General features: G+C 36.6%; 2 long non-coding RNA genes, 1 pseudogene and 4 gene segments (V, D, J or C); 1 reads left to right on the top strand and 6 right to left on the bottom strand.

Annotated features, from left to right (window-relative positions):
• Positions 1 to 5,898: 5,898 nt before the first annotated feature.
• Positions 5,899 to 7,439, bottom strand: LOC125138824. 2 transcript variants are annotated; one of them, XR_007137954.1, is made up of 3 exons: positions 7,387 to 7,439; positions 7,065 to 7,295; positions 5,899 to 5,948 (listed from the first exon to the last, which is right to left on the bottom strand). It is a non-coding gene; the product is annotated as an uncharacterized LOC125138824 (long non-coding RNA). The 2 variants fall into 2 exon arrangements; XR_007137953.1 differs by lacking the exon at positions 5,899 to 5,948 and having other exon boundaries at positions 6,575 to 7,295.
• A 4,567-nt stretch (positions 7,440 to 12,006) lies between these two features.
• Positions 12,007 to 13,077, bottom strand: LOC125138817 (annotated as a pseudogene).
• A 180-nt stretch (positions 13,078 to 13,257) lies between these two features.
• On the bottom strand, positions 13,258 to 14,828 carry LOC125138765. The segment is given in 2 exon segments: positions 13,258 to 14,100; positions 14,184 to 14,828. Coding segments are annotated over 2 exon segments (423 nt in total).
• Positions 14,829 to 15,106: 278 nt separating this feature from the next.
• The window catches only part of LOC125138738, a 345,797-nt gene continuing 335,590 nt past the window's right edge, over positions 15,107 to 25,313 (bottom strand). The window contains 1 exon segment of the V gene segment in view: positions 15,107 to 15,694. Within this exon segment, the coding sequence occupies positions 15,249 to 15,694 (446 nt within the window).
• Positions 17,232 to 23,932, top strand: LOC125138827. The gene is made up of 3 exons (XR_007137957.1): positions 17,232 to 17,516; positions 18,225 to 18,315; positions 23,831 to 23,932. It is a non-coding gene; the product is annotated as an uncharacterized LOC125138827 (long non-coding RNA).
• On the bottom strand, positions 20,540 to 21,119 carry LOC125138775. The segment is given in 2 exon segments: positions 20,540 to 20,862; positions 20,960 to 21,119. Coding segments are annotated over 2 exon segments (408 nt in total).
• Positions 23,836 to 25,313, bottom strand: part of LOC125138740 — an 84,061-nt gene continuing 82,583 nt past the window's right edge. Inside the window, 1 exon segment of the V gene segment in view lies at positions 23,836 to 24,169. Within this exon segment, the coding sequence occupies positions 23,862 to 24,169 (308 nt within the window).

Raw genomic sequence — 25,313 nt, 5'->3', positions numbered from 1 at the left:
CCCCTACAGGTGATTTTTAATTCCAGGAGATTGTAGTAGTGATGCTGCAGTAAACATCTACATTTCAGTTTGATCTCTCGTCAGATTCTGTGCTGCTGAACAGACTCTGTGTTCAGGAAGTGACCCATCGACCTGTAGTGTTCCTGCAGCTGGCATCACTAATCAAAAATGACTTTGTGTGACTGTGTTTTAAAATGCTTTATGTTCTAAAGTGTGACAGATGATTTACTAGTTAAACTGAGAGGATGTCTGTAACATTTCTCATAAGGTTTTGTAAGAGAAATCCACTATCCAAATCTGTAGTTTTCAGATTTATTCATACTAGACAATTAGCATTAGTATTAAGTTGCATGTTATGTATCACTTCATCATAACTGCTACTGCATGTGCTTGAATATACAGAATTTTCAAGATTTTATTTAATTTATTTTTTCTTGTTGAAATTAGCAACCACATAAATGTCTGCAATACAATGTTCAGTCTTCAGTCAGGTCTTTGTCAAATGTTCAACATTGACATGACCAAATGTAGACTGTATGGTGCTCATCACAGCATGACCCTGGTTTTTGTACAGCTGTATCTGTAATCTGAATGACTGTGGCTCTCGGGCACAGTAATACACAGCTGTGTCCTCAGTCTGAAAGTTTTGCCCGTTAAAAACACTGCTGCTGGAAACATCTGCAGAGAAACTGATTTTGTTCTTGAGTGAGTCCTTTACAGAAGAGCTACTGCTACACACATATCCGATATATTCCAAAGTCTTGGATGGCGTTTGTCGAATCCAGTGTGGACAGTAGCTGGATATTGAGAACCCAGAGAATTTACAGGAGATGGTAAACACCTCTCCAGGTCATACCACTATATTAAATTCAACCGAATCCACACCTGTAAAGAGCAACACAGAATGAAATGCTTTGTTTGACGAAACAGTCAATGCTCTCTCATATCCATAAGAGATGCACAATGAAATAAAAAAGTTATTTTAGCGAGTGAAAACTGCACTTACAGGACACAGCTGTCAGAAACAGCAGGAGACAGATGGAGCTCATGGTGATTTGATTAGCACCAGGTACGGCAACTGATCCAGAATCTCCACAGTTCAGAGAGCTTTTTATTACGTCTCTGTTCCTGACTTGATGAGAAAAAGAGAGAGGAGGGAGGAGACAGAGGCTTACATACAAATTTCTCATATTGTGTTGTAATTGTAAGCACCATCCTCTTTCATTCACATTCACAGAAGAGGACTTGCAGTCTCTGCTTACTTTATTCAACAAATTGAAATTTTGCCTACTCCATACACACCTGATTGAACTGATATAATATAAATTTATACAGTCTCCAACTTCTATCAATTGAAATGATTTTCTCCTTATCTCTATAATATTTATAATTTCCTACAATTATGTAGAAGTCAATCCCACTGGACAAGGAACAATTACTCAGTGGACTGCAGGACAGTAATCTGGTCATGAACAATCTTAATCATAACTTAAGTATAATGTGATGTAGAGATGTCAGTGTTTTATTTTCTTGATTTAAAAAGTATACATTTAAAAAATCTAATTGTGGTTTAAAATTTAGCACTACAATCTCATCAAACCAACTGACAGAAAGCTAGCTGATGTCATCTTCTTACACTTCTGAGAAACTTAGAAGGTGAAAAATGGATGTAAAATAGATTTAAAAATCTCCTCATCTCACGAACATCTCTAATCTGTGATTATTAATTTATAATATTTGGAACATTGAGAGACATTCTCATGTGAATTTATGTGAAGTGAGAACACACTCTTCATATCAGCATATTCAGTAAGGAGTAAAACACATGGGGTGTGTTGTTATAGTACAATAATCAGGATGTCAGGAATTGTAGATGTGGTGGATGCAGTTGCTGATAATTTATTGTGTAAAATAGAAACAAAACCCATGAAATTGTGTAATAATGCACCCTTTGGTTCTACTGTAACATGAAATTACTGCTTCAAAAATTAATGGTACTGATTACTATGATTACTTATACAGCAGCAGTCTGTGAACCTTTCCGACTCATTTATTAATTAAAGAAGAATATGGTGAACCAAGCCCGTAGGCAGGGGGTGTTTTGGGTGGTTCGAACGAACCCCCCATCACTGCCAAAGGTCCAGAATTTAAGTCGGTTTTTTTTCATGTGAATATTGTCATAATTGTTTTAATCAATGCTTGTGACAAATCTTCTGGGTTGCTGTTTCAAATTATACATTATGATACATTATTGTAGCTCTACATGTGTGTGTGTGTGTGTGTGTGTGCCTCTGAATGATGGGGGGAGGGGTCTCCTGCGTCTTTATTCCTCTGAGAACTTCAAAGCAGACCGCTTGAGGTAAATTATCTGGAATGATTAGTGTATTGATTGGTTACATAATTTATTTGGTTATTTTTGGTAATTTCATGACTTGCCAACTGGCAACGTAACTGTTACCTCCTAGGGAGGTAATTTTATTACCATTACAGTACCAAATCACTATGTCACCACCACGGTCTCCTAACGCGGTGAGATAACCAAGTACGGTCCAGTTACTTACTATTTTGTTAATTTCATAACTTACCGGCAATGTAACTGTTACGTCCCAGGGAGGTAATTTTTTTACCATTTCCTTTTCTATTTATGTTAGCTTGTTAAAACTTTTCAGTCTCAAAGTTTCCCTTAAATAAGTCAAAATAGATTAAATACACCATGCGAGTTGCTCTTTACATGAGAAACATGTAACATATTCTCCAAATTGCACCCAAGAAGATTGGAACTGACCAGTGTTCATAAGTGTCAAGACAAATACAGCAACAAGCAAAGAGGCATTGACAGAGATTATTATTATCATTAATACTTCAGTAAAGTTCATTAAATCTAATCTGTTGTTAGTGTGGTCTTTAAACTTATGAACTGTGAATGGACTGACAAAGGTGGTACATGAGGAAGCAAAGGTGGTACATGAGGACAACAATGCAGTAAATAATTTAGGTGCATCAAAAAGCGTGTTCGTTAAGATACCAGCAGACAAGCTAATCCAGGGAGTTTGGGCATTAAAGGTAACAAAAAAAAAAAAGTATTTGAACCTCATAATTAAATACAAAAGGAGGAGAAAAACTGCAAAAATGTCCACTTTTTGAAAAAAGACCCCCCTTGAATAGGCTAGCTACGGCCCTGTGAACTCTTTTTACGTTTATACTTACAGTTACTGTTGTAGAACTTTTGTGAAATGTATGTATTCCATAATCATTAAATGTCGACTATTTTTCTGTCAATGTTATTTATTTCCCTCGTTGTTCCTCTGTAAGAATTTGATTATAAGAGACAGTCTCAGTGTTCATTGTCTCACAGAATTACATAGAAATTGTGGAGTATCTAGATCTGACTGAGGATATGAGAATATGTTGTACTTTAATGAAACCTACAATGTTACAGTATATTTGTTAAGCCTTCGCACCACCTGCAGATCTTGTGAAAATGCCCCGTATATTGTATGCATTTGTTTCCTCTCCCACATTTGGGGAAAGATTTTGGATGACACATTAACATGTTTGTACCACTATGTTGTCTAGCACAATAAATAAAAAGCAGAATCCTGGGCACTCAAACCATTCAAACCAGAATTAATCTGAAATGTGTTTAAATAATGAGGATGAGATTCAACTGATGGAAGAAATGTGAATCATATGTAGGAACAGCCATCAAGAATTATATACAAAATGTACCTTTAAGGATTATGAAATTAAAACATAAGAATATTTTTACAATATTATTATTATTAATCAGACACAACAATATATAATGTTCAGAATTGTGATATTATAATAGTCGTTATGATTTAAACAAATATCTAGCTTGAAACTTTCTGTGATAATCCGCAGGATTATTGTTTTTGATTTAGACTCAGCTAGATCAGTGTTGTGTCTTGTGTCACACTGAATGAGGAGTTTTTGTACAGGGATGTTGTTTATTCCTCTCACTGTGAGGTTCACGAGCGCAGTAATACACAGCTGTGTCTTCAGTCTGCATGTTCTGTCCTGTTAATGTCACTGTGCTGCTGGACGTGTCTCTGGAAACCTGAAACCTGCTTTTCAGTTTTTCATTGTAGCCAGTGACTCCACCACCACATATCCTTCCGATCCATTCCAGAGTTTTTCCTGCAGGTTGTCGTATCCAGTGTGTACAGTAGCTGCTATCAGTTACTGAATATCCAGACACTTTACAGGTCAGAGTCAGTGACTGACCAGGAGTTAATACTGTGGATCCGGTCTGGATCAGCTCAACACTGTGAACACCTGTTAAAGAAAAGTTATTTTAATGATGTAAAAGCAAAAAGCTTTCAGGAACCAAAACTGTATTACATGTCAAATGTAAAAACACTTACAGTGTACGGCTGCCAGCAGCAGCAGCAGTAGGGATGTAGAGATCATGGTGTGTGTTGGAGCAGAAGAAGTAAAAGCTCTTGGTCTTTGTTGCTTAAATATATAACAGAGAAGGACATTTGCATAGAGACACTCCTTATCTTAGGGCAAACATGGGATGGATTCTTATATGTACATAAATATAAATAAGAAAACCTCCTGTGAAAAACCTCCTGAGAAAACCGTCTGTGTGTGTCCGAATAAGAAAACTCACAGAAATTAGTATTCATTTAGAACAGGAAACTTTATTTCTATTCATTTATCATTCTGTTTAATTTAGAACCTTACATTATAACAGCATTATAAAATACATCTTGTCATGTTACTGAGAAACCTCACAACCACAGGAGGATGTAGTTACATAAATTATAGTGTTTTTATTTGTCCAACCTGTGTTTAACAACCCAAATAACTAATATATTTATATAATAACTAATCACACATTATGGAAAGAGTGAAAAAGAAGAGAAAATGTAGATATTTGTCTGATAATGACTGATACTGAATGAGTCTCATACAGAATGCAGTTTGTGGATTCACTTTTTTCACTTTATTTGTTGAGCTCTGCTGCCTCCTTCAGTTGTTTCAGTTATTGAAGCTCAGACTATGAGAACAGACTGTGTGTTAAACACAACACACTGCTGGAAACATGCTGTATTATTCCTGAATCCACTCATTAAACACTGATTCCAACTGCTGGTTAGAAATCCTGTAAAATGAAGGGATTAATAATGGTTCAGAATGAAGACTCTTTCAATAATGTTTTCTTATTTTATTTAAAAATGACTTTGTGTGACTGTGTTTTAAAATGCTGCAAACGATTCTGACTTCATTCCAGTGGAAAAAAGTAAAAGTGTGACTGAGATGATTTATTAGTTACACTGAGAGGATGTCTGTAACATGTCTCATAAGGTTTTTGTAAGAGGAATCCACTATTCTGTCTCACTGTGTGAGACGAGCGCAGTAATACACAGCTGTGTCTTCAGTCTGCATGTTCTGTCCTCCAATTGTTATTGTGTTAGTAGAAGTGTCTCTGGAGATGCTGAACTTATTTTTCAGTTTCTCACTGTAAGCTGTACCCCCACCACTCCAGCTGATGTATCCAATCCACTCCAGTGCTTTTCCTGCAGGTTGTCGAATCCAAGCTGTAGTGTAGCTCGTAACTGAATATGAAACCTTGCACTGGATGGAGAGACTCTGGCCTGGCTGGACTGTCATGGAAGCAGGCTGAGTCAGTTCCTCACCATGCACATCTGTGGAGGAAAACACATGGCGATATCTCACACAATATCTGCTGCACCTTTATTCTTCATCTAGTAAATGAATGAATTTGATAAAGCACTCACAAGGAGCAGCTGCCAGCAGGAGCAGTAGAGATGTAGAGAACATGGTGTGTGTTGTTTGGACTGGAGTCTTCTCTGTTCTCCAAAGTTTAACAGACACCATCACATCATATAAATAGAGTGAGATCCAGCTCTGACACTTGGATTTGTTTATCTGCTGATGATGGGAGGAGAATGTATCTGAAATGTATTTAAAGGAGGATGTGTGGGTTTATAAACTCTTTCTCTTTCAACTCTTTTTCTTCAATTTTCATGCTTACAATTGATTTTACAATTATGATTTACATCATTCAACTGCCACCATGATCATAAAGAATGAGTGAAGTTTTTATTTCTGAACTGTGTGTATTTACAAATGATAAGTAGTTTATGCTAATAAGCATGTTATACAAGTTATAAAACACTTGTGGGTGTGATGTAATACCGTTATATTAAATAGAAAGTACACACTATTGAATTCTTTGGTAATTCAAATTCTTGACAATTTACCTTATAACACTTTCCAGATTGATAGACAAATTCTCTAAGATAACTGCTGACGTATTTCATTCTTGCTGTTATTTTAACACACACCTGAATGCTCCAGCAAAGCAAACTGACAAACCTCTGTTTTTATAGAGATATTATAAGTCACATTTGCTAGTGATCAATTATTCAATAGCATTTTATTAGCATCACCTGGCTTCTACTTACCCTCTTAATTCCTGTGGAAGCAGTGAGGATGTACTTAGTTTTTCACATGTTTTACATATACTTCTTCATATTAGATGCATTTATGTTAAATAAATAATGACATGATGTTATACTGTATGTCATTTGTTTTTGTTCATCTGAGGATTTATTACCTAATTTGAAGACCTGCTAAACACTGGATGAACTTTTATTATATCTAAACAGTTAAACTCGGATAAGCGGTAGAAAGTGAGAGTGAGTGAGTGAGTGAGTAAATAGTTAAACCAGGAATTCAAGAGGGTGCACTTTCTTTTTCATATGAGTGCAAATACAGCATATTGAGAAGTGAATTAAAAATCTTTCATCAGTATAAATGTCCAGACAATGTTCAGAACAGTCCAGTAAAAGTCAACAAGTTGAAGCATGTAAGTCAGAGACACTGTAAACATTTTGGTTCTTTCACCTCCATGAATCTGAAAATGTGGGTTTGTCATGTGTCTATATTAAGTCTGTGTTTTTGTACTGATGTCTAAGGGGAAGTATCACTGTGTGGTTCACGGACGCAGTAATAAACTGCAGTGTCTTTTGTCCTCACGTTCATCTGCAGATACACCTGCTTCTTACTGTTGTCTCTGGAGATGGTGAAGCGGTCCTGAACAGTGCTGGAGTAATATATGCTACTACTGCCACTTGAGATCCATGCAACCCATTTCAGCCCTTTTCCAGGCACCTGTCTGATCCAACCCATATGTGAGCCACCAAAGTTAAATCCAGATGCTGTGCAGGTCAGTTTATGAGACTGATCAGGTTTGATGATCACTGGATCAGACTCGATCAGTGTCTGACTGCAGGAATCTGAAATAGAAAAATAGTCAAAGGTAGGAGTTAACATTAAAACTAGAACAAAACTAAATATTTTTTAAGTGATGTAATAAATAATACTAACATTGAATGAAGATTGCTAGAGTAAAGTAACACAAAACTCTGCCTAGTCCCATCTCAAAGAATTAAAATGATTCCTGCTGCTGTAAATGAACACAAACTGCTGCTATGTTGTTGGGCTGAATGTTTCAGCATAAATGGTTCAAACACAGGATTTGGTTTGCATGACACACCCACTAGAGATATAAAAACATCATGTGTTTCAGACAAAACATTGCTGTGTTGAGTGCAGCTCTGCAGCTGTTAATCACACTCACACCCGGTTTCATCTCCATATCAATTTAATGTGGAAAATAATTCAGCTGTTTGTTATTATTAATAATGATATGAACGTGTTGTGATGTAATTAACGCTTTCCTGAACTACACTGAACATTATAATCAAACCGTGTAACCGAACATGACGTTCATTCTGGTATAGGCTGAAACCCTCTAGAGGCTTTGTCTGACGAATCCAGAGAGAACCCAGATAGCAATTACGTTTGGGCCACATGTGGGTATTATCTGGCACATATGGCCTAGATGTGGCGTGGCTATACAGATATGGGCCAAATTGTGGCCATATTTGTTTTGCCATAACTTTAAAATTGGTGGGAAATGCTCTCTTGATTCACAACACATTTTGAGGTATATGGCCCAGATAACAACGAACACATGAGAACCATATGTGGTTGAGCTATGGCAAACAGAGTTCCACGGCAGACATCCTCCGTCCCACACCTCAGGTTGCTATGCATCTTCCCTCCTATTAGTGGAGTGAGACTACGGCGCGAATGTGACTGAGACTCGGACAGTGGGCGGCATTTCTGCTTTCCTCACGACTGTGTAAGCTACGTTCAGGTAAGTGATTAGCACTTTACAGTCATATAATTGAAATATGCAGTATTATGTGTCAATATTGCATGTTATTAAGCGTTTAGTTATTAGTTTAATTGAGGAAGGGGTCAAATTAGCTAATATTTTCCTCAGTTTAACAGTTTAATGTACGCTAGGGCTCCGCTGGTTTGGCGTTTTAAATTCCGATGTTTTTTTTTTTAGCTATAAATCAACAGTACTTGAGTAAAGTTGGCCGCATATTCACAGATTGGAGTTTCCCAAGTCAATAACTCCTGAGCTAAACGCTGTTACTACACAAATAACACCTCTTTTCTATCGTAGTAATGTAGAGACCTGCTACAACCCAATTTTCCTCAAAATCAGCTTTCCTCCGCGGTGGACAAAATACATGTCTCCAAGGGCGTCGATTTGGGTAGGGACGGTAGGGACATGTCCCTACCAATATCCAGGGAACACTCAATTGTCCCTAGCAATAATTCGACCAAGCCTATATATATTTATACATAACCACTGATATCCGTCTGTGTCTTGTGCTTTTTTATTTATTTCATTTAACATTTATCCAGGAATCATTAAATGAGATGAAAATATTTTACTACGGTGTTCTGTAAAAAATAGCGCAACTAGTGGAACACAAACGGTTAACAGATTTACCCCCTGCAATGAATCCCGCCTCTGTAACTACCCTCTCTAAAATGATTGGCCTTTGCCTTTTTTGAGTCCCGCCTCTCTAACTCACGTCACTGTTTGATTGGCTTTGTCTTTCTCGCTAATGTGTTGAGGTCGGCTGCAGTTATATTCCGTTGTATGAAGCAATATGCAACGTGATTATGCAGGCTACCGGTATGTGTAAGAAAGTATTCTTATAACAACAGTTTTATGCCTAAAATACGGGCAATGTTGTCCCCACCAATGTCAAATAAATTATGTCCCCACCAATGTCAAAATCAAACTTTCGCCATTGCATGTCTCTATGTGCGAACCAAGGGACCGTCTACAAAGTGCAAAACCCGAAAAGCGAATACTAAAAACAGTCAACTTGGGAGAAATGTCTTTTTGTATCATTTTTATGTTTTTTTTTTATATGAAAATATTTCCCCCAAAAGTAAAACACATTTCCCCCAAGTAAGTGTTGTAGTATAACTATCAGGACATCAGTGATGTGTGAGCTGAATTTGGTGACAGTACAGTTTATTACGGTGGTTATTGACTGTTCTTTAGTATTCGCTTTTCGGGATTTGCACTTTGCAGACGGTCCCTTGGAATCTCTCCCCTGCACTGAAAGTCATGCATGTCTTTTTTAAAGCAGAATACATCCAGTGTAAATTTTAACCAGTTGGTGAAAAGAATTCTAAAAACAAAACCTAAATAATTTGTCATAAGAAATTATAGTATTATTATGGCCAACATATTGAAAAATACAATTTGCAATTTGGAATTTTTTTTTTTGGTCAATCAGAGGTGGTTAATTATTGCAATTAAAATATTAAAGGAGGAAATTTATATTAAATTACTTTTTTCCCCCCATTATCCTCCAGCTCTAACTTCCATATTGTATTGCTGCTAGCATTATTTAAATTCATCTTTATTGCAGAGACCGAGAGGGGGGTAGGGGGGAGCGAATGAAGAAACTCGAGGCCCAACAACACACTGCCGACCCTCATTAGGCACATCAAAACTCAATTTCTCAATTTAATTTCTCTGTACAAGTTAATCTGTTTTTTTTTTTTGTTTTTTTTTTCTGTGAATATTACTCTGAGTTGAATACATTCTTAAATATATTCTTATGTTTACTCTTAAAGCCATATTAGGGCCACATTAAATTGTATTATTTGTCTCATGTTTGGTGGAGTTATGGCACTCCTTTGGTTCAGTTCTTTCAAAGAAGAGGTGCGCCATATTTGGGCCAAATAAAATTACATTTGGTTCATGCTTGGTGGACTTGTGGCACTGCTTTGGTTCAGTTTTGGCAAAGAAGAGGTGTGCCATATTTGGGCCACATAAATTACATTACCCAGTGGTGTAGTCTACGTGATACGCAGGTATACGCCGTATACCCACTAGGAAACGCCAAGGATTTCCGTATACCCACTTAAAAAGCGTGAGGATACGTAACAATATCGTTTTGTGACAGAACTTTCATTCATAAATTCACCCCGTCTGTGTTGCGAACACAGACTGTGATTGCGATTGCGAATCACTAACGTTTTTGGACCATTGGGGCTTCCGTGGCCTGTGACCTGATCTAACGTCACCTACCAAGGAGGAAAATCAGTTGCTTGGCAGTGATTTTTTGGTGCAAATTAGAACTAACTAATGTAAAAGAAGATATGAAACGAAAGCAGACCCAAACTGCACTCTGAGTATTTTCAGAAGCCAGCGCCTAAAGCTACAGCAGCTTCGGGTGACATTTCACCAACAGCCCTAGTACAAATGTATTTGGAAAGCTTTGTAAACTACAATTCATTCAGTTCGTAATATTCTCCAATGAAAGAGTGTTGGTGATAAAACTGAACAAATGTTTATTGTTCACTCTTAAATGTACATTGAAAATTGACAGCTGATAAAACCTGTGCTCCAGGTCTCATATTCATATAACATTTAAGGCTAAATGTAGCTCTTAAAGGTATAAAGTTCACCCAAAAATGAAAATTGTGTTATTTCCTCACCCTCGATTTGTACCAAAACTGTATGATCAGATCAGATGTTGGTAATCAGACAGCACCCATTGACTTTCATAGTCTATATTTTTTCCTACTGTGAAAGTATGGAATAAAAACACTGCCAATAATAATCGTACGTAATTCAAAGCATTTGTGTGTAAATTTTAATTTTGCGGAGTTGGATCCCAAAATCTACGGCCACGACAGTTTACAGATACGAGATTTTGCTTGTTTGTTCAAATACAACTCCAAAATGTACGACTATGAAAGTTTACACGAGCTGAGAAGATTCTAGATCAGGTGTTTTTAAATCCTAAAGAAGATTTGTAATCTCTAGTGAGCAGAAGAGAAAGCTGAAATCTAATATCACAACAGATAGATGCTGAAACTATTCTTTATTCTTCTTCTTTCTTAATCAGAAGTCTAAAATAATCTGCTTCAAGAAATGGAATCAGGAGTGAAGCAGGTGACCCGTCTTCTCTAAATTGCCCCTCGGTGTGAATGAGTGTGTGAATGTGTAACATGACCAGAATGTACGCTCAGTGTTCCTGGGATGGACTCTGGAGCCTGCACTCTGACCCAATAAAACACTTTCTAATGATGACCGAGTGACTGAATACATTACCCTGATTATTGTCTCGTGATACTGAATGATTATATGATTAGTTACAGTATATATATCCTTACACCTCTAATTCCAGTAGTTTTGTTCTCTATTAATAAGAGCACAGACATTTGTTCTCTTCTGGACTCCTGAACACATAAAACCTGCAGACGCAGACGGGGAAAATGAGCTGCAGTTTATTTACAGAGTCATTTAAAGAACCGGAATATGAACATGTCTGAATCTGAACTTCGTGTGAGCAAGAGGATGTTTTTGTATTATAACAGGGTGAATTTGCATAAACACACTTCAGCTGTTAGATTTCATAGTTTCATGAATCCTTCTTGAAAACAAGCAGCTGCTGCCCCCTACAGGTGATTTTTAATTCCAGGAGTTTGTAGTAGTGATGCTGCAGTAAACATCTACATTTCAGTTTGATCTCTCATCAGATTCTGTGCTGCTGAACAGACTCTGTGTTTCTAAATTCAGGAAATGAACCATCGACCTGTAGTGTTCCTGCAGCTGGCATCACAATCAGGAGGAATAAAAGCATGAATAGTACAGTATATTGTCCCAACTAGTCATCACAATCATTGTCCTAGAGCTGATTTACCTCCAGTCAAATAAGTAAAGATGTCATAATGTAAGTGTGATACATAACGTGGATTATTGTTAATATTAATATTAATAACTGCTAGAAGAGATTGTTATAAAGAGGAAGATCTGAGTGCTGAGTGTGAATAGATGATGTTGTTTATAATAAAGGTCTCTGGGGTGCAGCTTCCTGCTGAGGGAATATTTACAGCTCATGAGGACGTGCTTGTGTAAGTTTTTGTACAACTCTGGAGTCTTTTGTGTCAATGTGTCTCTCGTGCACAGTAATAAACTGCCGTGTCTTCAGCTTTCAGACTCTTCACTTGTAGATACAGCAAGTTTTTATTGGTGTCTTTATTGATGGAGAACTGGCCCTGTAGAGACTGAGAGAATATTGTGCCAGTGCCAGTGTCAATGCGCCCGATCCACTCCAGTCCTTGTCCTGGTTTCTGACGGATCCAGTGCATATAGTAGCTGCCCATTGAGAAACCAGAGACAGTACAGGACAGAGTGACCGACTGTCCAGGTCTCTTCACCACAGAATCAGAGGAGGTCAGGACTGTCCATAAGAATCTGGAAGAGAAGAATAGAACTCAGTAATGTTATCTTATACTGATTATGATGCTAATAATCTTCACATAAAAAACATAAACATACATGAAATGAGTAGCAATAAAATACACTGTCCTAAAATCATCCTTCTCTGAGTTCTGCTTCAGTCAGATTTAAAGTGTATGGGAGTGTTATCTCTCACAGAGCTCACTGGAAACTAGAGCAGCCAAGAACATGCTGTTTATACACCACTCTATTTGAATAGGGAGCGTCCATGACCACTATGGAGGTGTTCAACCCACAACCACACGCTGCTCACTGGATAGATGAGTGGATGATAAGGTACTATGTAAATCTCTACAACAGAATGTTTCTCTATCAGAAAGGGAACCAAATCGAATCATTTTTAGAAGACACCTCACTCATCTAAGGAACACATTAGGAAACCTAAATGTAGGAATGGTTACGTGGTGATGGTTTATTTCACACAGACGGCTTTCTCCTGCTCCTGTATTGAGAAGGAGTAAAGCTCAGTGACAGAAAGTAAGGAATAAATCACTTGGGGAGGTTTTGTTACAGAAAAATAATCAACAATGAATCAAAGCAGAGTTTCTGTTATCATCTCAACATGAAGTATTTTATTCATCACCATTTACAATTTTTCTTTTCTTTTCTTATTTATTTATAGTTATTTTTAATCTTGTGTTAGGGCCAGAAAAACAAGTTATTTCCTGTTATCGTGTTCATTATTACAGCTAGAAACAGTCCTTCCCTCAAGATTTGTCCTGATACTGAGGAAAAAGTACAAATTTCCTTTCCTGAAGACTTTATCATGCTGAAAATAAAGTCACAGCTTTAACCCTGATCTCGCTCTGACACTGGAGACTCCTTCCAACAACACGAAATAAACATTCTCTTTACAGAAATCTTCATAATATCAAACACTGCAGATAGTTTATCTTCTAATTAATTGTTCTCAAACAATTTATAATTCAATGTATTCCTAATTGTTTTATAAGTATTTAAATAATGTATAAAGTGTTTGTAATATGGGGATTAGTTACTCAGTAAAATGTAGTTGTTATTTAATTAAAGAAGTGAATTGTGATGAGGTTTTTGTGCAGCACTGCAGCTTGTTGTGTCACTGTGTGGATCACGAGCGCAGTAATACACAGCTGTGTCTTCAGTCTGCATGTTCTGTCCCCGTAAGGTCACAGAGTTACTGGAAGTGTCTCGAGAGACCACAAACTTGTCTTTAAGTGAATCTTTATTAATAATACTCCCAGTAAAATAGATTAAATTGATCCATTCTAAAGCTTTTCCTGCAGGTTGTCGAATCCAAGCTGTTCCATAGTGGCTGCTGCTATCAGTGATAGAAGCTCCAGACACTTTACAGGTGATGGTTAAAGTCTCTACTGGCTTTATAAGCAGTGAGTCTGGCTGGATGAGCTCAGTAGCACAGAACACATCTGTAAAAAGAGAAAAAGAAAAGGTGGACATGTCGAACTGAAAGGATCAGATGAAATAATAAAGCTTCAAACCAAACACTCACAGGGGGCGAGAGCCAGCAGCAGCAGTGGAGCTGAAGCAAACATGTTTGTGTTGAAGGAAGACTAATGAGAAGTGTTTCCTCTCTAGATCAGAACGCTGCTAATATTACAAGAGGAGATGCAGATTTGCATAAACATTACAGAGAGGCTGTGTTGAGTGCAGCTCTGCAGCTGTTAATCACACTCACACCCCGTTTCATCTCCATATCAATTTAATGTGGGAAATAATTCAGCTGTTTGTTATTATTAATAATGATATGAACGTGTTGTGATGTAATTAACGCTTCCTGTGATGGTCAGATTGAAAAACTATCTATTTCCAGTTCCCTCAAATTAATCCTAATCTCCACCATAATCCATGAAAATGTTAATAATTAGATAAACGATCCTTTATGTCGTTATCAGTCATGTGTAGGCTGCACTCTAGAGAATTACATTAACACAGAAATGATTCTCATGTCTGCAAATTTCTTGGTTTCTGTTATGAGAAGGTGAATATGAACATGGCTGAAGCTGTTAAAGCCAAACTTACAGTACAGAGGTACAGTTAGACTACGGAGTTCACATATCCAACCCATTCCAGAGCTTTCCCTGGTTTCTGTCTGATCCAGTGCATGTTGTACTCAGTCATAACAAAGCCGTGTATCTTACAGATCTTCACAGTTAAAGTTGAGATATTTAATGCATGAAGTTACTGCTACAAACCTGAAGATAATTATTTTCTAATAATCTATGGCACTGATTACTGTGATCACTTTTCCCCTTATACAGCAGCAGTCTGTGAATGGTGACAATTTATTTATTAATTAAAGAAGAATGAACTCTAAGTTTAATGTTACAGTTAATGTTATGGAACTTTTGTGAAATGTATTTATTCAATAATCACTAATTAAAGTCAGACATTTTCTGTAAATGTTATTTATTTTCTTTTTGGTTCCTCTGTAAGAATATGACTATAAGAGACAGTCTCAGTGTTCATTGTGTCACAGAAATACATAGAAATTGTGGAGTATCTAGATCTGACTGGGGATATGAGAATATGTTGTACTTTAAAGAAACCGACAATGTTACAGTATATTTGTTGAGCTGTAGCGCCACCTGCAGATCTCGTGAAAGTGCCCTTTATATTGACAGCTCTTTTCTCTTTGTCCACATCTGGAGGAGGATTTTGTACAGCTGATTAACATGTTTGTACCACTGTGGTTTCTAGCACAGTAATAAACAGCAGAATCCTGGGCACTCAAACCAGTCAGCTGCAGATACACCATGTTTTTGGAGTTGTCTCTGGTAATTTCCAAACGTCCCTCAATGTCTTTGGCGTATATTGTTTTACTGGCATCGTACCAGATAACCCCAATCCATTCTAGAGCTTTTCCAGCTTTTTGTCTGATCCAGTGCATGCCATGGCCACCAAAGTTAAACCCAGATCCTTTACAGGAAAGACTCAGAGTTTCTCCAGGTTTTTTCACCACTGAACCAGTGGGAATAGACTCAAGACTCTGACACTGAATACCTGATACAGAAAAAAGAAAACATTAAAGTAAGTAAAATAAAAAAAAAATAATGTCTAATATATTTGGGATTCTGCATGAGAACTCACCTATGAAGCTGATTACAAGCAGGAATAAGGAGAGTGGGATCTTCATGGTGAGTGTTGATGAGACTCGATCTCTCCACTCAGCTCAGCTGCACATAAATACAGCATGGACACACAGCTGTCTGGATTTGCATCATGATGTCATGATAGAAAACATGTGGGGGTTATGATGATGTAACAGAGAGGAATAGCGACTAATCCTTCAACCTACATTATCATAAGTTCGTGTTAGTGATATGATTATTACAGTGTGTATCATGTGCAGTAACATTAATAATTTTGTATTATGGTTTAAAATCTATATTACAATTATTTTAAAAAAATAACTAACTTTAATCTCTTTGTTCTCATTTGTGGATTATTCATTTATTAGTTTACTTATTTATTTTGCATTTTATAAGATTTGAATAAATCAGTGTTGTGTCTTGTGTCCTGTTATTGTGAACTCTGTCACATTTGCTAGTGATCAATCAATCACTTGCATTACATTAGCAACACCTGGGTGCTACTTACCCTCTTAATTCCTGTGGAAGCAGTGAGGGTGTACTTAGTTTTTCACATGTTTTACATATACTTCTTCATATTAGATGCATTTATGTTAAATAAATAATGACATGTTTTTATACTGTATGTCATGTGTTCTTGTTCATCTGAGGTTTTATTAACTAATTTGAAGACCTGCTAAAGACTGGTTGAATTTTTATTATATCTAAATAGTTAAACCAGGAATTCAAGAGGGTGCACTTTCTTTTTCATATGAGTGCAAATATATTAAGAAGTGAATTAATAATCTTTCATCAGTATAAATGTCCAGACAATGTTCACAACAGTCCAGTAAACGTCAGCAAGTGGTAACATGTAAGTCAGAGACACTGTAAACATTTTGGTTCTTTCACCTCCATGAATCTGAAAATGGGGGTTTGTCATGTGTCTATAGTAAGTCTGTGTTTTTGTACTGATGTCTAAGGGGAAGTGTCACTGTGTGTGACGGGCGCAGTAATAAACTGCAGTGTCTTCTGTCCTCATGTTGTTCATCTGCAGATACACCTGCATCTTACTGTCGTCTCTGGAGATGGTGAAGCGGCCCTTAACAGCGCTGGAGTAATATATGGTACTACTGTAGATGCTTGCAACAAATTCCAGTCCTTTTCCAGGTGCCTGTCGAAAGGTAAATCCAGATGCTGTGCAGGTCAGTTTATGAGACTGATCAGGTTTGATGGTCACTGCATCAGACTCGATCAGTGTCTGACTGCAGGAATCTGAAATAGAATATTCAAAGGTAGAAATTAACATTAAAAATAGAACAAAACTAAATATTTTTAAATGATGTAATGAATCATACTAACATTGAATGTAGATTGTTAGAGTAAAGTAACACAAAACTCTGCCTAGTCCCATCTCAAAGAATTAAAATGATTCCTGCTGCTGTAAATGAACACAAACTGCTGCTATGTTGTTGGGCTGAATGTTTCAGCATAAATGGTTCAAACACAGGATTTGGTTTGCATGACACACCCACTAGAGATATAAAAACATCCACAGAGGAACAGATGAGAAATCTATTTCTGTAAGTGTCACATTGTCAGGTCACTAACTGTTCTGTTTGTAGTATAAGTTAACGCTCCCTAACACTACTGCTTGGGTTTGAATTAGAATTTTTCTTGCACTGAGATTTACATAAATACATGAACTTTTCTGATCAGCATTTGTATTTAAATCAAATACAAAACCACAAAAAGTGAGTATAACTTTAGAATTTCTAAAATACACAGAATATTGTAGTTAAATATGAATCACTTTTACAGAATCCCAAAAATCATTAATCTGTCCGGTGAGTTAAATGAAGCTGGAGAACGATTAGTGTTTAAAAAAGAGACGCTGAATGTGTTCAAATAGACTGAGAAGATTTTCTTTACAAAGACAGAATTCTAATTATATTAATTGCTTAAATTCTATGTTGGAATAAAGGTTTTGTTCAAAAAATATTAAATCTGACTTTATGCGGACATTATGTCATTTTAACAAAAAAAAAAAAAAACAATTGACTTAGCTAACACTAAATATAAAACCTCTATGGAATGAATTAATAACTAGTTATAACACTTAACAGTAAACTATGATATACATAAATCATTGGCATTTTGACCATTTAATGAATGCAAAGAAAAAAACTCTCAGGAATCTAAATGTTATATTTTAATGTTATCTCAGATTTCCAATGACTTCCAGTCCCAACAAACTCCTGATTCTAATACCTATAATTTAGACATGATGTACACTAAAATGTTTAAGGTAAAAAAGTAGTCTATCTGTTACAGTAACTACTTTAGGACATGTCAGTAGCTGTATCCTGCAGCCCCTTCACCATTACACCAAATGAGGAATAGTACTATTTTGCATGAGGTTAAATTATGTAAACTCTGTCCCTGACTATACATCAATAAAGCTGGATGACTAGAGAGCAGCTCCCACCAGTACAGCCTCAACTGTAACCATGCTGCTTGTATATCTCCTGGTGTTGGACACATCTACGTCCTGTAAGTTTGATTAAACCTTACATTGTTGTACTTTGTCTATTTCATGTTGAGATTGTTTAGAAAAAAATTATGTTTTCTGTCTATATATATATTTTTTTATTGCAGTTGTTTTTAGCGCAATCGATTTTGCTCAGCCAGGTGATGTGATTGTCCGGCCTGGACAGACTTTGACCACTGGCTGTAAAGTGTCTGGTTATAGCTTGACTGATGGCAGCTATTGTACAAACTGGATTCGACATGCTGCTGGGAAAAATATGCAGTGGATTGGATACATTTGTAGTGATGGAAGCACAGGGTGCACAGAATCACTGAAAAACAGGTTCAGCATCACTCAGGACACCTCCAGTAACACGGTGACTCTTCAGCTGTGTATTATTGTGTGCGCTACCATAACACGGTGATACAGATCACTGAAGTGCCTGTACAAAAACCTCCTCAGATCAGCCTCATGCCTTTTGTCATCGTCACAATCTTCACTATCTGATCTCTACATTTATCTCATTATTCACTGTCTCATTCATATCAATATACTGGAATTGAATAGAGTAGAGTGGCTTTAACAAATACTTTTTATCAGTCTCCTTATTTTAAAAAAGTGAGATTTCAGGAAATTCTGTAGTGACAGTAGAGAGCAGGTGGAGAAACGCCTGGAAAGGTAGAGGTCTGCTCTAGAAAGACTTTTGGTGCACAAGAGGCTATTTTTTTATAACTTGGTGAATTTGCATGAACACACTTCAGCTGTTAGATTTCATAGTTTCATGAATCCTAGAAAACAAGCAGCTGCTGCCCCCTAGAGAGCAGATACAGAAAATTACAATGTTCTGGCTGCTAGAAAAATAAATAATTAAATAACAATACATTTTTACATGGACTACAACGGGCATCACCAAATGGCGGACTACGGTCCGGATCCGGACCAAGTGACGGGTCTGCCCGGACCCGTTAAAATTCTAATATTATCATATTAAGCATCTCCTTATTATAATCTAATATTATAGGATTATTTAAGCTCTTTGATATTAATAAAAAGATAAATCTTTTGTTAATGCACAGTTAATCTACTTATTACGACAGGAGCGTCATCAAAAGCCGAGCCAAAAACAGATTGTTTCTGTTCCACACTCCAGAGCAGAAGGTGGCAGTAATGCACCTAATTATGCTGGCAGGACAATTAAGATTCAAACTGCTGGCAGGACAGTTACATGCCCAATTCTCTCACTAGGAACAGAAGATGGAAAGGGAGTAAGGAGAGGTGGAAATGAGAGAGGAAAAAGGGAGCTGCTCAAAGCTCTGCACTTTTCTTTTATTCAGTAAATTCTGCCCTGTTCTATTTTACATGAAATGTTCTTTTGCCTAAGGTTCCTGTGTTATTAATGTAGTTAATGTTTAAAAAAGGGGCAGCTCAAAAGTCTTTTGTTTATTTTTTTCTTAAAGAATAAAAGCATTCACTGTAGGACAAGGATCACTGTAACATCCAGAAAAACATTCTTCTTTCTTAAGAAACTGTGATTTGTTTGAAACTGAATTTAATTATAGAAATATTTCAGGTCACATATTACAGCTGACTCAACCTGTCAGGAGCTCATGCCAACAATTTGTCTGTTTTAAATCTTTGTGAATAATTGAATCATTTAAAACATCTTCTCTTTTTCCTAAATTCTTTTTGAAGAAACCAGAAGATGTCTTTTGTGAACATCAACTGCTAGATAGCAGCACGTTTCTTATGCAAAGTTATAGTGAACATAGTGAGAGCTTTCAGTAAACAAAAAGTCCAATAAAAAGACATTCAAGCTTCATAAAACCTCAAGAGCCACAGCAAGGCAAAGTTCTAAATAAAAATAAATGTTAATAATTTTATTTATATGACACTTTAAAAGAATAAATTCTGTTTAACAATTTTAATATGAATCAAAATATAACCTATGACAAGGAACAATTATTTAGTGGACTTCAGAAAAGTAATATGGCCTGATCAATCTTACTCATAACTCAAATATAATGTGATGATGTGATGTCAGGGTTTCTTTAGTAGATTTAAAAGTTATACATTTAACATCTAATTGTAGTTCCAAAATTTCACACTACAATCTCATCCAATCAACTGAGAGAAAGTTAGCTGATATCATCTTCTCACTCTTCTGAGAAACTCAGAAGGTGAAACATTGAAGTAAGACACAGTTTCTGCCTCTAACAGACTTCTGTACTGGATGTTTTTGTACAGCGTCTTTGTTGATCTGTCTCACTGTGAGTTACGAGCGCAGTAATACACAGCTGTGTCCTCAGTCTGAAGGTTTTGCCCGTGTAAAGTCACAGTGTTGGTGGAGGCATCAGCTGAGAAACGGATCTTGTTCTTTAGTGAATCGCTGCTGCCAGTATCACTGGAGCTGCAGTACCAGCCGATCCATTCCAGTTTTTGTCCTGATTGTCGTATCCAGTTAGTACATTGACTAGTGGCTGAGTATCCAGTGATCTTACAGGGGACTGAAAATGATTCTCCAGGCTTAACCAGCATGACTGCAGGCTGAACCAGTTCAATACATTTAATACCTGTGAACAACAATCATGCCATTATTCAGGTGCATTCTATAAAACAGGAAAATGTACACAATGATCTGCATCTTTCCAAAATTCTCCACACACTTACCAGATGTAGCTGTTAACAGCAAGAGTAGAAGTGTAGAGAACATGGTTTGATCTGAACCTGAACCCAGACCCTCACTTCTCCTGAGAACACCTCTAATCATTTATGAAGGGGTTTGATTTGCATGACAGTGTTTAGGCTTTCGGAAGACATGAGGCATTTCCTACAAATGTTAAAACAACACGATCACAAAATATTAGTTTCTAATGATGTAGTTGATGAAACAGTGTGGATGATGCAGTCTGGTTTAATGAGATGATGATATAATGGAGCTGTAATATCTTAGCTTCATAAGTTAGTGTTTATGACTTTAATGTAAATCCCAGGAGAACATGTTCTCATATTTATGACACACTGTCAGTCCTTTGATCCTCTACATGTTGCTTAGATGCTGTGTGAATAAAGAAAGAGCGACAATCACAGGCCTTAAAGCTTAAAGAACAGCATAATGTTCAAACATTTCTAATGTGGGTGCAGTTTAAATATACAGGATACAGATAAAGACCAAAGGTTGAGTAAACTTTTCAGTAAAAAAGTATTTGTATTACTGTAATAATGTTTAGAACCTTTTATTTTTTTTTGAGATTTCTATCATTGCAGCTTGAGTTTATGTTTGAACCAATAAGAATTTTAAGGCAAGTGTTAATGAGTAAGTTTATACACTATCAGGTGTTTTTGGGTGAATCTATAACAAGAAAACTTACAGAATTTTTTATTCATTTAGAACAGGAAACTTTATTTCTATTCATTTATCATTCTGTATAATTTAGAACCTTACATTATAACAGCATTATAAAATACATCTTGTCATGTTACTGAGAAACCTCACAACCACAGGAGGATGTAGTTACATAAATTATAGTGTTTTTATTTGTCCAACCTGTGTTTAACAACCCAAATAACTAATCACACATTATGGAAAGAGTGAAAAAGAAGAGAAAATGTAGATATTTGTCTGATAATGACTGATACTGAATGAGTCTCATACAGAATGCAGTTTGTGGATTCACTTTTTTTCACTTTATTTGTTGAGCTCTGCTGCCTCCTTCAGTTGTTTCAGTTATTGAAGCTCAGACTATAAGTCTGTGTTTTTGTACTGATGTCTAAGGGGAAGTATCACTGCGTGTGACGGGCGCAGTAATAAACTGCAGTGTCTTCTGTCCTCAAGTTGTTCATCTGCAGATACACCTGCATCTTACTGTCGTCTCTGGATATGGTGAAGCGGCCCTTAACAGCATTAGAGTAATATATGCTACTGCCGTAGATAGTTGCAACAAATTCCAGCCCTTTTCCAGGTGCCTGTCTGATCCAAGCCATCCAGTAGCTACTAAAACTAAATCCAGATCCTGTGCAGGTCAGTTTATGAGACTGATCAGGTTTGATGATCACTGGATCAGACTCGATCAGTGTCTGACTGCAGGAATCTGAAATAGAAGAATATTCAAAGGTAGAAGTTAATGTTAAAGAATATATATATATATATATATATATATATATATATATATATATATATATATATATATATATATATATATATATATATATAATGTAATAAATAATACTAACATTGAATGAAGATTGCTAGAGTAAAGTAACACAAAACTCTGCCTAGTCCCATCTCAAAGAATTAAAATGATTCCTGCTGCTGTAAATGAACACAAACTGCTGCTATGTTGTTGGGCTGAATGTTTCAGCATAAATGGTTCAAACACAGGATTTGGTTTGCATGACACACCCACTAGAGATATAAAAACATCCACAGAGGAACAGACGAGAGGTGAAAACTATTTCTGTAAGTTTCACATTGTCAGGTCACTAACTGTTCTGTTTGTAGTACTAGTTAACGCTCCCTAACACTCCTGCTGCTTGGGTTTGAATTTTATTTGCACTGTGATACACATAAATGCATAAAAATAAGTGAGTCAAAGTTTAGAATTCCTAAAATACACAAAATATTGTTGTTAAATATGAATCACTTTTGCAGAATCCAAAAAAATCAATCATCCGTCCAATGAGTTAAATTGGGAATGGGATGACTGGGATGTGTGTTGCAGTGTGTATTTTGACTGTGATGTGTGTATTACAGTGTGTAGTCAGACTGTGATGTGTGTATTACAGTGTGTAGTCAGACTGTTATGTGTGTATTACAGTGTGTATTGTGACTGTGATGTGTGTATTACAGTGTGTAGTCAGACTGTGATGTGTGTATTACAGTGTGTAGTCAGACTGTTATGTGTGTATTACAGTGTGTATTGTGACTGTGATGTGTGTATTACAGTGTGTAGTCAGACTGTGATGTGTGTATTACAGTGTGTAGTCAGACTGTTATGTGTGTATTACAGTGTGTATTGTGACTGTGATGTGTGTATTACAGTGTGTAGTCAGACTGTGATGTGTGTATTACAGTGTGTAGTCAGACTGTGATGTGTGTATTACAGTGTGTATTGTGACTGTTATGTGTGTATTACAGTGTGTAGTCAGACTGTGATGTGTGTATTACAGTGTGTAGTCAGACTGTTATGTGTGTATTACAGTGTGTATTGTGACTGTGATGTGTGTATTACAGTGTGTAGTCAGACTGTGATGTGTGTATTACAGTGTGTATTGGGAATGGGATGTCACACAACATGCTGACAGAGCTGCCATTTCTACCTTTGGCTTTTCACAGTGTTTCCAGGAGCATAGAAACAGGGTTTATCTAGATTTTCATTCCTGATAATTAGTTTAGGGCACGTCTACTTTAGGGTTATATCCAGGTATATTTATAGATAATTGGAGCAGTAAATAGATACAAACTGTGTTCATCTGTGTTACAATCATAAGTTAAGCAACTTCAGTTAGTTCAGTTACAATGTGTGTCTGGTTTTTGTACAGCTGCTTCCTCAGCTCCAGTCACTGTAGAACTTCAGGCACAGTAATAAACCGCAGTGTCCTCTGTCCTCAGACTCTTGGCCTCTAAGTACTGTGTGCTTGCTGAGACGTCTTCTGTAAAGGTGAGCTGGTTCTTCACAGACTCTGCATATGTTGCATCATTATTGCCTGTATTCATCCAGCCAAGCCATTCCAGAGCTTTCCCTGGTTTCTGTCTGATCCAGTGTATGCTGTAGCTCGTCATTGAATATCCATTTATCTTACAGGAGATCTTCACAGTTTCTCCAGGTCTCTTTACCACAGCAGGAGACTGGTCCAGTCTGATCTCATCACGGCTGACACCTAGCAGATAAAACATAACAAAGATCATCATCAACACAGTCAAGATATTTTGAGGGAAGAAATAAACAGTACAGAAGTCTCAGGTACCTTTGGTTAGCATTATAACAAAGATGTAGTACTGAGTGACCTTCAGCCCCATCATCATGCTCTTTGATTCAGACACAAACGTTTGGTGAACAAGAGGCTGTTTTTTTTTTATAACAGGGTGAATTTGCATAAACACACTTCAGCTGTTAGATTTCATAGTTTCATGAATCCTTCTCAAAAACAAGCAGCTGCTGCCCCCTACAGGTGCAAATACAGAAGATTATAATGTTCTGTGTGTCAGTAAAAAAAAAACTTTCACATGGACCAACAATGAAAATGTACATTTTTTTATCAGCAAGGTTTAAAAGAGAGAAAACAGTCAGATACAGTATCAGCAGTAACATAGTAAATCATTTGTTTTAATTAATTAGTTAATTGGGAAATCAATATTAGTCTCAATGATTATGGCACTGAGCTCTTTTTCCAGCTTTGTTAACATTTACTTCCACAGTTCTCAATCTGTGAATTTAATTCAATTCAGTGTATTTGTTTAGCACATTTAACAAAGGACATTGTCTCAGAGCAGCTTTACAAAAGTACCGAAACACTGAATAAAATGTTAAAGTTTAAAATTAATTATTTATCTATTACATTTATCACTAATGAGCAAGTCTGAGGTGACATTGCAAAGAAAAACTCTTTGAGATGATATGAGGAAGAAACCTTGAGAGGAACCAGGTTTAGAAGGAAACCTCATCCTCATTTGGGTGACACTGACAGGAAATAATGATAATTGATTGTCTTTACAACAGTTTATAGTCAGTTTGTCATATTGTAAAATGTAGGCAATTAGATATATTCTGGGAATTAAATAAATATTACATCAGTATAAATGTCTAGACACTGTGGCTTTGTCATGTGTCTGTAGTAAGTCTGTGTTTTTGTACTGATGTCTAAGGGGAAGTATCACTGTGTGTCACGGGCGCAGTAATAAACTGCAGTGTCTTCTGTCCTCATGCTGTTCATCTGCAGATACACCTGCATCTTACTGTTGTCTCTGGAGATGGTGAAGCGGCCCTTAACAGCACTGGAGTAATATTTGCTAGCACTGTCATGA

Source organism: Tachysurus fulvidraco, chromosome 15 (assembly GCF_022655615.1).
Source record: "Tachysurus fulvidraco isolate hzauxx_2018 chromosome 15, HZAU_PFXX_2.0, whole genome shotgun sequence".
Classification (NCBI taxonomy): domain Eukaryota; kingdom Metazoa; phylum Chordata; class Actinopteri; order Siluriformes; family Bagridae; genus Tachysurus; species Tachysurus fulvidraco.
Note: the sequence above shows the minus strand (reverse complement) of the source record. Positions and strands in the feature narration are given on the sequence as shown.